This window comes from Carlito syrichta, unplaced genomic scaffold (genome assembly GCF_000164805.1).
Source record: "Carlito syrichta isolate Samal-C Ts95f unplaced genomic scaffold, Tarsius_syrichta-2.0.1 Scaffold301559, whole genome shotgun sequence".
Lineage (NCBI taxonomy): Eukaryota > Metazoa > Chordata > Mammalia > Primates > Tarsiidae > Carlito > Carlito syrichta.
This window is the reverse complement of record NW_007245655.1, coordinates 22,150-34,012: the sequence shown is the minus strand read 5'-3', so window position 1 is coordinate 34,012 and position 11,863 is coordinate 22,150. Positions and strand designations below refer to the sequence as shown.

At 43.0% G+C, this 11,863-nt stretch overlaps 1 protein-coding gene across 1 annotated transcript in view; it reads right to left on the bottom strand.

Moving 5' to 3' along the window:
- Positions 1 to 11,862, bottom strand: part of CRLF3 (cytokine receptor like factor 3) — a gene marked incomplete at its 5' end in the record, with an annotated part of 27,569 nt that extends 15,707 nt beyond the window's left edge. The window contains one exon of the mRNA XM_021710808.1: positions 11,833 to 11,862. Within this exon, the coding sequence (XP_021566483.1) occupies positions 11,833 to 11,862 (30 nt within the window). The remainder of the gene's footprint in view (positions 1 to 11,832) is intronic.
- Position 11,863: the final 1 nt, after the last annotated feature.

Below are 11,863 nucleotides of genomic sequence, written 5' to 3'. Positions count from 1 at the left end.
TCACTTCAGCCTCCCAAAGGCGCGGGATTACAGGCTGAGCCACCGAGCCCGGCTGCAACTGTTTTTAAAGTTTTAACATGATGATGAGCTCACAAAATGGCAAAAATTCATCAAGTTTGTATTTCAACATTAAGCAACCCAAAAGCCTAACAAATAATTACTTCACAAGCCTCTAAACAAGTGATCAATACAATTTCTGATAAAGTTTAGCTACTAAAAAGTAATAAAACCCATGTAGAACCTGACTTAAGACATATCTGGGCTGGGCTCAGTGGCTCAGCCTGTAATTCCGTGCTTTGGGAGGCTAAGGTGAGTGGATTGCCGAACCCGTGGGTTCGAGACCCGCTTGGGCAACTTGGCAAGACCTTATCTCTACAATAAATCAAAAAATTAGCCAGGCATGGTAGCGCACACCTGTAGTTCCAGCTACTTGGAAGCCTGAAGCGGAAGGATTGCTGGAGCCCAGTAGGTCGAGGCTGCGGTAGCCAGGAGCGGCCAATGCACTCCAGTCTGGGTGACAGAGTGAGACTCCAACTCAAAAAAAAAAAAAAAAGACATCTCTGGTGTTAAGTGGCAATATACAGTTGCTTTATTAGTACAATACTGTATTTCAGGATATTCAAAAACTAGAATCTCTGCTATCTTCTCTAAAACCTGCATTTCGATGACGTTATAGAAGAAAAGAATTTTTATCCTCCAGTTTTAATCTAAAAATGTATTTTCCCAATTGCTTCGATAATAAGAACCTAAAACTAATTTAAAATTAGAGACCGGCCTTAAAAACTATTAACTAATAAGAATATAGTGGTCAGAAATAAAAGACAGCTGGGCTCGGTGGCTCAGCCTGTAATCCCGCGCCTTTGGGAGGCTGAGGTGAGTGGATTGCCTGAGCCCGCAGGTTCGAGACCTGCCTGGGCAACTTGGTGAGACCTCATCTCTACAATAAATCAAAAATTAGCCGGGCGTGGTAGCGCACGCCTGTAGTTCCAGCTACTTGGAAGGCTGAGGTGGAAGGATCGCCTGAGCCCAGCAGATTGAGGCTGCAGTGACCGTGAGCGGTCACTGCACTCCAGTCTGGGCGACAGAGTGAGACTCCAGCTCTCAAAAAAAAAAAAAAAAAAAGAAATAAAAGACAAAGGAGAGATATAAAACTGTCAACTGAAATTGAAGAAGCTAACCAAAGTCTTTTTTCTCAGTTCACAAGAAAAGTGCTATATTAGCTATTTGTCTTTGTCCTCACACCAAGACATGAGTCATCGATAATGGCAAGGCCGGGTATAGTAGCTCATGCCCGTAATTCCAGCACTGTGGGAGTGCAAGGCAGGAGGATTACTTGAGGCCAGGACTCCAAAGCCTGGGCAACATATCAAGACCTTGTCTCTACAAAAAAATTTTAAAATTAGTTGGACATGGTAGAGTGTGCCTGTAGTCTAGCTCCTCAGGAGGCCGAGGCAGGAGGATCACTTGAACCCAGGAGTTTGAAGCTACAATGAGCCATGATTGTGCCACTGCACTACAGCCTGGGCAACAGTGTAAGACCCTGTCTCTAAATGATGATGATGATAATAACAATAATAATGGCAATAGGAACAGTACAGAAGCAGCTATCATCTACTGTATATTTACTGTGTGCCAGGTACTTAAACACATAGTCCCATTTAAATTCTACCATAACGCGTGAGGAAAACATATGTAGATAAGTAACACAGGCATCAAAGAGATATACCTACCTACATCACAAAGTTAGGAAAATGGCAGAGAATTTTAGCTCAGTTTGACTCAAGTATGGACTTGTACACACTGCTGCATTTCCTCTTACGTACTCGTGGCTTTGTGCAGTCCTCTCTCCTAGAATCTGGGCTGGGCCTGTGACCAGCAATGCAGTCACACGCGCAGAGCAAGAGTGAAACTGACACGGTGCCAGTTCCAGGACTCAGCCCTCAGATCACCTGTCAACTTCTACCTATGGAGGCCTGGAGCCACCATGGAAGAAGTATGGTTATCTTACTAGAGAGGAAAAGTAGAAAACAAGAGGTAAAACAGAGAAGGAGGAGGAAACAGAGAGCAAGGAAGAAAGCAGGGGGCAGGAAAGGAGGCAGTAAGAGAGGGAAAGAGAAAGACTGGCACCTAGGCCCAGCTATGCCAGTGCTCCAGCTGAGTCCTGCTAACACTAAGGCTCCAAACCAGTCAGCGAATATTCTGTTTTAGACATTCCAGCCTCAGCTGCCATCTGACTGCAACCACAAGAGTGCTGCCAAGCAAAACCAAGAGTACTACCTAACTGAGCCCCAGTCAACCTCCAGAATTGTAAACAAACATGGTTGCCTTCTAAGCTGTTAAGCTTTGGCATAGTTCATTATGCAGCAATAGATAAGTAACCCATATGAAAAAATAAATGCTTAATTACTGATTATCTGCACTAATGAACAGGGTGCACAAACTCAAGACCACAGACAATCTAAAAAAGAATGTTTGCACAATTATACCCACAACATTCATAAAGGCATTCATTCAACATTTATTGAGGTCTAGTATGTGCCAGGAATTGGGGTTATAAAGATGAATAAGGCCTGACTTGAAAAACTCTAATTCTGGTCATGGAAACGGCATGCACAAATAATTATAAAAAATGTAAGCCGGGCTCGGTGGCTCAGCCTCTACTCCCGCACCTTTGGGAGGCTGAGGTGAGTGGTTTGAGACTCGCCTGGGCAGCAAGACCTCATCTCTACAATAAATCAAAAAATCAGCCAGGCGTGGTGGCGCATGCCTGTAATTCTGGCTACCTGGAAGGCTGAGGCGGAAGGATCGCCGGAGCCCAGCAGGTCGAGGCTGCGGTGGCCGGGAGCGGCCACTGCACTCCAGTCTGGGTGACAGAGTGAGACTCCAACTCAAAAAAAAAGTATTATGGTCTTATATAAGTGGGACAGCCACAAACTTCCATCACAGTATAAAAAGGGCATTCTGCTCAAAAAGAGAGCAGGAGACACTTAAAGAATAAGCTGTCAGTTGGAGAAGTAGGGGATGTCACTAGAATAACAATATTTAGTGGTATTATTATTAAAATGGCATACATTAGAACCTCCTATGCTCTACGCATTGTGCTAAGCATTTTAAATACATTTTCCAGCCGGGCTTAGTGGCTCAGCCTGCAATCCCGCGCCTTTGGGAGGCTGAGGTGAGTGGATTGCCTGAGCCCACGGGTTCGAGACCCACCTGGGCAGCAAGACCTCATCTCTACAATAAATCAAAAAATCAGCCGGGTGTGGAAGCGCATGCTTGTAATTCCAGCTACTTGGAAGGCTGAGGCGGAAGGATTGCCGGAGCCTAGCAGGTCGAGGCTGCGGTGGCCGGGAACGGCCACTGTACTCCAGTCTGAGCAACAGAGTGAGACTCCAACTCAAAAAAAAAAAAAAAAAATTTCTCATTTAATCCCCCCTCTGGCTAAGTAAAGTAGGTCCTATCCTTATCCTCATTTTACAAATAAAGAAAATAAAGATCAGGAAAGTTTTTTGTGTTTTTTTTGGGGGGGTTGGTTTTTGGTTTTGCTATTTGTTTTTTTAGTCGGGTCTCATTTCGCCCAGGCTGGAACTAAAGGTGCATGCCACCATGCCTAATTTTTTTATGTTTTGTAGAGACGAGGTCTTGCTATGTTGCCCAGGCTGGTCTCGAACTCTTGTACTCAAGCAATCTTACCACCTTGGCCTCCTAAAATGCTGAGAGATCAGGTGTGAGCCACCACACCCAGCCTAGAAAAGTTTAGTCTGTCAAGATCTCATGGCTAATAGGAACAACCAAAATAACTGAAAATATTAGTAATTCACTGAAAGCCCTCAATAATAAAAGGTTGTCCTACATTTATTTGGCTTTTTAGATGACAAATTAGTCATGTTATTCACCAGATTTATAGTAATAAGAATAAGTTCTTATATACATTGCAGTCTACACTGGAAAAAAATCTACAAAAATGTATGTCTGTGACATTCACATACTTTTTATTAACATCACTGAGTTAAACATTACTGATGCAGAATGCTTGTTTTAATTCTCTTCGACCTCCTATATTTCAGGTGAGTTTTAAACTCAACAAGCAGCTTTAAGAATGTCATATTTAAAGACAATTTGTGAAAAAATGTATTCGTGAAAAGATGACAGAAAAACCAAGGTAAATATGTGGTCTTTTGCACATAAATACAGTCATGTGCCACATAATGACGTTTTGGTCAACAACAACCACATATACAATGGTGGTTCCATAAGATTATATTACTAAGCTGGACTCAGTGGCTCAGCCTGTAATCCCACACCTTTGGGAGACTGAGCTGAGTGGACTGCCTGAGCCCGCGGGTTCGAGACCCGCCTGGGCAACTTGGCGAGACCTCATCTCTATAATAAATCAAAAACTAGCCGGGCATGGTAGTGCATGCCTGTAGTTCCAGCTACTTGGAAGGCTGAGGCGGAAGGATCGCTGGAGCCCAGCAGGTGGAGGCCGCGGTGGCCGAGAGCGGCCACTGCACTCCAGTCTGGGCAACAGAGTGAGACTCCAACTCAAAAAAAAAAAAAAAAAGATTATATTACTATATTTTTACTGTACCTTTTCTATGTTTAGGTACAGACACTTATCATTGTGGTTACAAGAGCCTAAAGCACTCAGTAGATTTACATGCTATACAGGTTTGTAGCCTAGAAGAAATAAGCTATACCATAAGCCTAGGGGCATGATGCTTATACAAAAATGAAATTGCTGAAGAACCCATTTCTTGGAATATATTCCTGTCATTAAGCAACACAGGACTGTATACATGCAGTTTTTTCTTTTCTCTTTTTTTTTTTTTTTGAGTTAGAGTCTCACTCTGTCGCCCAGGCTGGAGTACAGTGGCACACTCACAGCCACCCCAGCGTCGACCTGCTGGGCTTCAGCGATCCTTCCGCCTCAGCCTTCTACGTAGCCAGAACTACAGTCACAAGCTACCACGCCCGGCTAATTTTTGATTTATTGTAGAGACGAGGTCTCACCAAGTTGCCAGGGCTGGTCTCAAACCTGTGGGCTCAGGCAATCTACTTGCCTCAGCTTCCCAAAGTGCTGGGATTACAGGCTGAGCCACTGAGTCCAGCCATTTTTTATTTTTACCCCCTTTCTTGGTTGCAATTATTTAGTTTTGCTTCCAGAGCTTTGTTGCCAGAGTTTTGGGGTAACTGGAACCAATGCATTTCAGCTTACCACTAAGAAACGCTCCGAAGTATCTATGTAATAGACTCCATTCACCTCTGCATTATAAATTAGGCTGCACATGGGAAAATGTTCTTAGTAAATGTTTATTATATAATGTTAACAAAATGAAAAAAATTGGATAGAAGTTTCCATATACGGTAGTCTTTCAACTTTGCAGAATTATATGTATAGAAGGATACACCAAAACATTAACTGCAGTCGTCTGTAAGTAGCAGAATTACAAGTTATTTTAAAATTATTTCAGCTGTTCTTGGTTTTTCCCTAGATCTAGATTTAACCTTTCTTGGAATACTATAACAGAGACATATTTAAGTACTACTGCTGTAGCAAATTACATTCAAACAGATTTTTGTACTGTTTTGAAAATGGGCAACAGAAGGGGAAGTGGGAGATAAAAGGAGCAATAATAGCGTTCTTTTCTTTGCTAAGCCACTAAGACTTCCTGTCTTAGTTTTCTGAAATAACTGACTTTTTTTTTTTTTTTTGAGTTGGAGTCTCACTCGGTCACCCAGACTGGAGTGCAGTGGCCGCTCCCGGCCACCACAGCCTCACCTGCTGGGCTCCGGCAATCCTTCCACCTCAGCCTTCCGAGTAGCCGGAATTATAGGCATGTATTACCACGCCCAGCTGATTTTTTGATTTATTGTAGAGATGAGGTGTCGCTGCCCAGGCGGGTCTCGAACCCGTGGGCTCAGGCAATCCACTCACCTCAGCCTCCCAAAGGCGCGGGATTACAGGCTGAGCCACCGAGCCTGGCTCCTACTTTTTTTTTCACAGAGTTCTATATCTACCCCAGTCCTTTACTAGTATGTTATGTGTTTTCAAACCTTATAGGAATAATGATCTACCTGGTATTACACACTTGGAATATCAAGAATACGAGTTATATCTTCAAAAGGTCATCTGAAATCAACTACTAAAAATGAAAACAGAATCCTATGGAAGACTTATTCATCAAATGGCCACATTATAGATATTAAGTAATGCTAGGACAAGCACTGGCTTGAAATTGACAAGTATTCACTTGTATATCTTTGAACAATTATCTAACAAACAAATGTCTAATACTTCATTTTTTTAAATGTAGAGTCTGGAGTTCCACACCAAGCCTGCTAAAGATTTCCAGGGTCATGTTTATTGTTATTTTTGTTAAAGACAGGGCTTTCCTTTGTTGCTCAGGCTAGAAGGCAGTGGTACAACCACAGCTCATTGCAGTCTTGGACTCCTAAGCTCAAGAGATCTTACCACCTTCGTCTTCCGAGTAGCTGGTACTACAGGTACATGCCAACATGCCTGGCTAGTTTTTAAATTGTTTTGTAGAGATGAGGTCTCACTATGTTGCCCAGGCTGGTCTCAAACTCCTGGGCTCAAGCAATCCTCCCACTTTAGCCTCCCAAAGTGCTGGGATTACAGATGTGAGCCACCGAACCTGGCCTCAATGTTTTAATCTTGAGAATAAACCACAGCAATTTATGAAGACACACTGTTAGTTTAAACTACAAAATTCAGTAAAGAGCTGATGAAGTGGCAATGGTATACTCTAAGGCAATGTGCCTCAATCTTTACGCACATCTCACAGCCCAGGGTCTTGCTCCAGTATAGACTCTGGTTCAGTAGGTCTGGGGTGGGACCTGAGCTTCTGTATTCTTCGCAAGCTCCACTGCTGCAGGTCATGGACCACACTCATAGTAGCAAGGATTTAAGGGACACCACTGGTAAGAGCTGGGCAGGGCCCTCATCAAACAGTGTCTTAATTGGGTACTAGGATCTTACCATTTACTCTTGGAAGAACAGAGATTTGCTTTTGTCAATGCCCTGAGAGACACTGATTCACACTACTAAAAGGCATATGTAAGCAAACATATTCATTTTACTGAGTGAAATGTAACTGCACAGACCAAAATATTGGCACTTTTCACTGTAGGTACCACCAGGACCTCAAACTAATCCCTTTGGTAACACACAGAGATGAAGCTTGTGGACTCATAAAGCTTAAGGACCAGACCCTGGTCTTCAGCAATGTTCATCAATGCAATGTCACTCTGTGAGGCCTGAGAGGCCAGCTGACATCACTGCATGACATCTTCATCAGTTATTTCCACTTACCACAAGCAGAAAAGCCAATGCTGTACAAACAGGACAAGTGATGAAAAATACAATAGAAGTAAAATCTAAAAATGAATACAGAAGAACTTGGGTTTTTCTTACTTGTTTTGTTTTTAGAGGTAACAGTCTGAAGATCAGCTACCAAAGGAAAGAGTAAACCCATGAGAGAAGTAGCCCATTTCCCTGACCACACCATTTAGGACCTAGGCATACCTCGGCCCCACAGTAGGTGCCCAACAAAGAGCTGAATGAAGCAACATGAATAATTAGGAGTGGAAGCTAATTCATTTCGTATTTACATCTTAGTACTAAGAATTCCAAGGAGCTATTTTTTTTTTTTTTTTTTGAGCTGGAGTCTCACTCTGTCACTCAGGCTGGAGTGCAGTGGCAAGCTCACAGCCACTACAGCCTCATCCTGCTGGACTCAGGTGATCCTTCCAACTCAGCCTTCCAAGTAGCTGGAACTACAGGCATGCGCCACCATGCCTGGCAAATTTTTTGATTTATTGTAGAGATGAGGTCTCACCAAGTTGCCCAGGCTGGTCTTGAACCTGTAGGCTCAGGCAGTTCTCTCATCTCATCCTCCCAAAGTGCTGGGATTATAGGCATGAGCCACCACGCCCAGCCTCAGTGAATTATTCTTAATGATTTCAACAACAGCTAGGCCAGACTAGTTGTAAACATTATCTGATTTCCTGAAGACAACAAACAGCTCCCTAGTCTTTAACTTATTCAAACAGTAAGAGTTACAGACAACCCTTGCACTCCTACATAGAACTTCCTTTTCTCTGAAAATGGAGGGTAGGGCCCAAACTTAACCACAAGAGAAACTGCTACATTCTGGCACTTGTTTTTGACAGAATAATTTAAGATTTTTGTTCTTCTTCCTTCTAGACTTTCAAACACATGGTTTCTCTTTTTCTTTCTTTTTTTTTTTTTTTTTGGAGACAAGATCTCACTTTTTCAGTCAGGCTGGAATGCAACGGTGCAATCCTGGCTCACTGTAGCCTTGACCTCTTGGGTTCAAGAGATTCTCCCACCTCAGCCTCTCCAGTAGCTGGGACTACTACAGGTTCGCACCACTATACCCAGCTAATTTTTTTATTTTTTGTAGAGATAGGGTCTCACTATGTTGCCCAGGCTGGTCTCAAACTTCTGAACTCAAAGGCAAACTTCCCGCCTCAGCCTCCCAAAGTGCTAGGATTACAAGTGTAAGCCACCACATCCAGCCAATATACATAATTTCTTTATACAAAACAAATTTTGTGAATAATTTTAAAGGGTAAGAAAAGCAAAGATAAAAGGTATGCCAAGAGCTCTTGAAATGGTTAAACAAAAAGTTACCATGTGATCCTGCAATCCCTAGGTATATCAGAAAAGAACTGAAAACATCCACACAAAAAGTTGTACACAAATGTTCATAGCAGCATTATTCATACTAGTCAAAAGTGGAAATATTCCAAATGCCCAGTAACTAATGAATGGTAAATAGAATATGGTGAGCCCAGCAGGTCGAGACTGCAATGGCCGGGAGGGTGCCACTGCCCTCCAGCCTGGGTGTCAGAGTGAGACTCCAACTCAAAAAAAAAAAAAAAATTTAAAAAAATAAAATAAATAAAATGTGGTATATCTACACAATTATTATTCAGCCATTTAAAAGATGTGAAGTACTCATACATGCTACCACATGGATGAGCTCTGAAAACATTATATCAAATCAAAGAAGTCAGTCACAAGGGGCTATATACTGTATGATTCCATTATATGAAATGGTCAGAGGAGGCAAATCCATAGAGACACAAAGTAGTTTAGTGTTTGTCAGGGTTAGGGAAGTGATAGCTAAGAACTATGAGATTTATTTTGGGGACGATAAAAATATTCTTGAACTAGACAGTGGTGATGGTTTAACAATTCTTTGAATATATGAAAAAACGCTGAAGTATAAACTTTAAGGTATAAATTTTATGACATGTGAATTATATCTCAATAAAAAATTAGATACCTGGTCTTCCTGTTGTTCATAAGCATGATGACTGGGTGTTCATGCACATGTGTTAGATGTGCCACCCTCAAACCCTGTTACAAAGTCAGCAAATTACCTGTCTTGATAATGAGGGGAAAAAAAGAAAAAAAAATGCCAACACTCCTGAAAAAAGACTGCAGAAAAGAAAATCACATGCCAAAAGGAAATAAAATTAAAAATGTAGACAAAAGATAGCATCCCTTCCTCTCTTCTCTTCCATCCTTCCTCCAAAAATCTTTTGACTAAAATGCCATATATTCTATGTAGTGATTCTGAAAATGACTGGAACCCTAAAAATATCCCAACCACCAAACAAAAGCAGCTGCTTATTTCGATAATATTTTTGTACCATAGACCTTCCTTAAAATGCAAGTTGATAGAGGACTTATTCCACAAACCCAAACATGCACAATCCACTAGAGTTAGCTTTGAGAGATGCTATTGTAACTGGTAGTGGCACAAAACTCATTCCATTTCACAAAAGAGAACTAGACTATTATTCAGTCTAATCAGAAAGCAATGTCATCAGGAACCTGTGATGGATGCTCTTTTAGTTTTCTGTCTCAAGCCCGAGACAATGGGCCTCAAAAACAAAACAGGCCGGGCTCAGTGGCTCAGCCTGTAATCCCACGCTTTGGGAGACCAAGGTGAGTGAATTGCCTGAGCCCACCAGTTCGAGACCCACCTGGGCAACTTGGCAAGACCTCATCTCTATAATAAATCAAAATGAGCCGGGCGTGGTAGTACACGACTGTAGTTCCAGCTACTTGGAAGGCTGAGGCGGAAGGATCGCCGGAACCCACCAGGTCGAGGCTGCGGTGGCCGGGAACGGCCACTGCACTCCAGTCTGGGCGACAGAGTGAGACTCCAACTCAAAAAAAAGAAAAAAAAACCCATGCTAAACTACAGAAAAGTATGTCCTGTATTCAAATTATTGGATATACAATGTAAAAGAACATAGGTTTGGTAAGTGAATACTAAACCTTCTAGGGAGGATCCCCACTAAATTTTAAAAAAAAGTAACCAATATCACGTGAAAAATTAATAACTTCTCCCGGGTGCTAACCTCATTCATTTAGTGTCAACTCAACTGCTTCTTAATTGCTGATGCAGAGTTAAACAACAGTCATGCTCATACAAGATATATCTTAACTGGCTGAGACATGAGTCATGTAATAAGAGGTATTTTAATCTCTTTCATTTGACACAATGTCCTAGATTTAGAACCTCTATTTCAAAACAGCAGAAGGAATAATGCAGATATTTTCAAAGGGAAACAGTACTCTGAAGGGCCTTGAGAAGTACTCACCAAGTCAGTATAATCATATCTACACTCTTCTCCCAGTTTTGTTACTAAAATACAAATGATACCTGGCCTACACCACTCCATAAGGATTTTAAAATATGTAAAACCCGAAGCATGTTGAGATCCTTAATGACGAGAACATCCAAAGACACTGTTAGCACTACTTCACCATTGTCAGATTTGGCAGTATTGGTGTTACTAGGATGACCAAGTACATTAATAGCAAGTGTGACCTGGAGAAATTCAGATGGCATACCACTCACTCAAAAAAAGCATGCATTAAGCACTTATGCTGAGAGTAGCCTGTGGGCTATTCGCCCTATCACACATTGGCAGTGGGTCATATCTCTTTCTGTGTATGTTTGAGGGTGTAGAGAAACCATGTGGCTTTCCTAATATCTTTGATAAAAACCCTTTCCCCGTGGAACAGATAACTGCACCACTTGAAAGTATATTTAGCTGCTCCCTGCAGCACTCCCCTCTTTAAATCTGTTTTCCATTTCCCTACGCCTTTGTGTTCCCTCCCTCCAGCATTTCATTTTCCTTCTCCTGCCCTTCTAACATAACTTCACCTGCACCTTAAACCTCAGAATGGGGTGGCTCTACGTGATTTTTAAAAAATGCATTCAAGATCGCAGGAGGCATTATTCGGGCATCAGCCCCATTCATTTAGTGTCAACGTACTGCTCCTCAACCCCATCTCTCCTTCCCTTTCTTCTCGTCCTCCCCTTCCAACACCCATTTTGTCTCCACCTCTAGCTGTCCCCAGGTCACTGCCCCACCTTTTCCTGGGGGCTCTCTGAAGCCCATCTCCACCCACCACAGGATTTCCAAATAACGTCTACCTCCCCCAATGCACCACTCTGTCCTGGGATCGCCGAGTTCCGCCGTGGTTGCTGACTCTCTCCAACTTCAGGCGCCACCCCATCACTGCCCCGGTTTAGGGGGCGCTCCTCACACGCTCGTCGATCCCCCAAACTCGTCCTGAAGACCTCCCCAGCTACCACCGCCCCCCTTCCCAGACCCTGCCAGTCCTCCTCCCACCCACTGAGCCCTTCCGCTTCTGCCTCCGGAGTTGGCGACACTGCCACCGCTCGAAGCCCTGGCCGCCCGGCGCCCCTCGCCCTCCCCGGGCCCACAGCGCCCCTCTGGGCGCGGCCCTCGGACCTGCCTCTGCGCCTCCCGCAGCCCCTGCAGC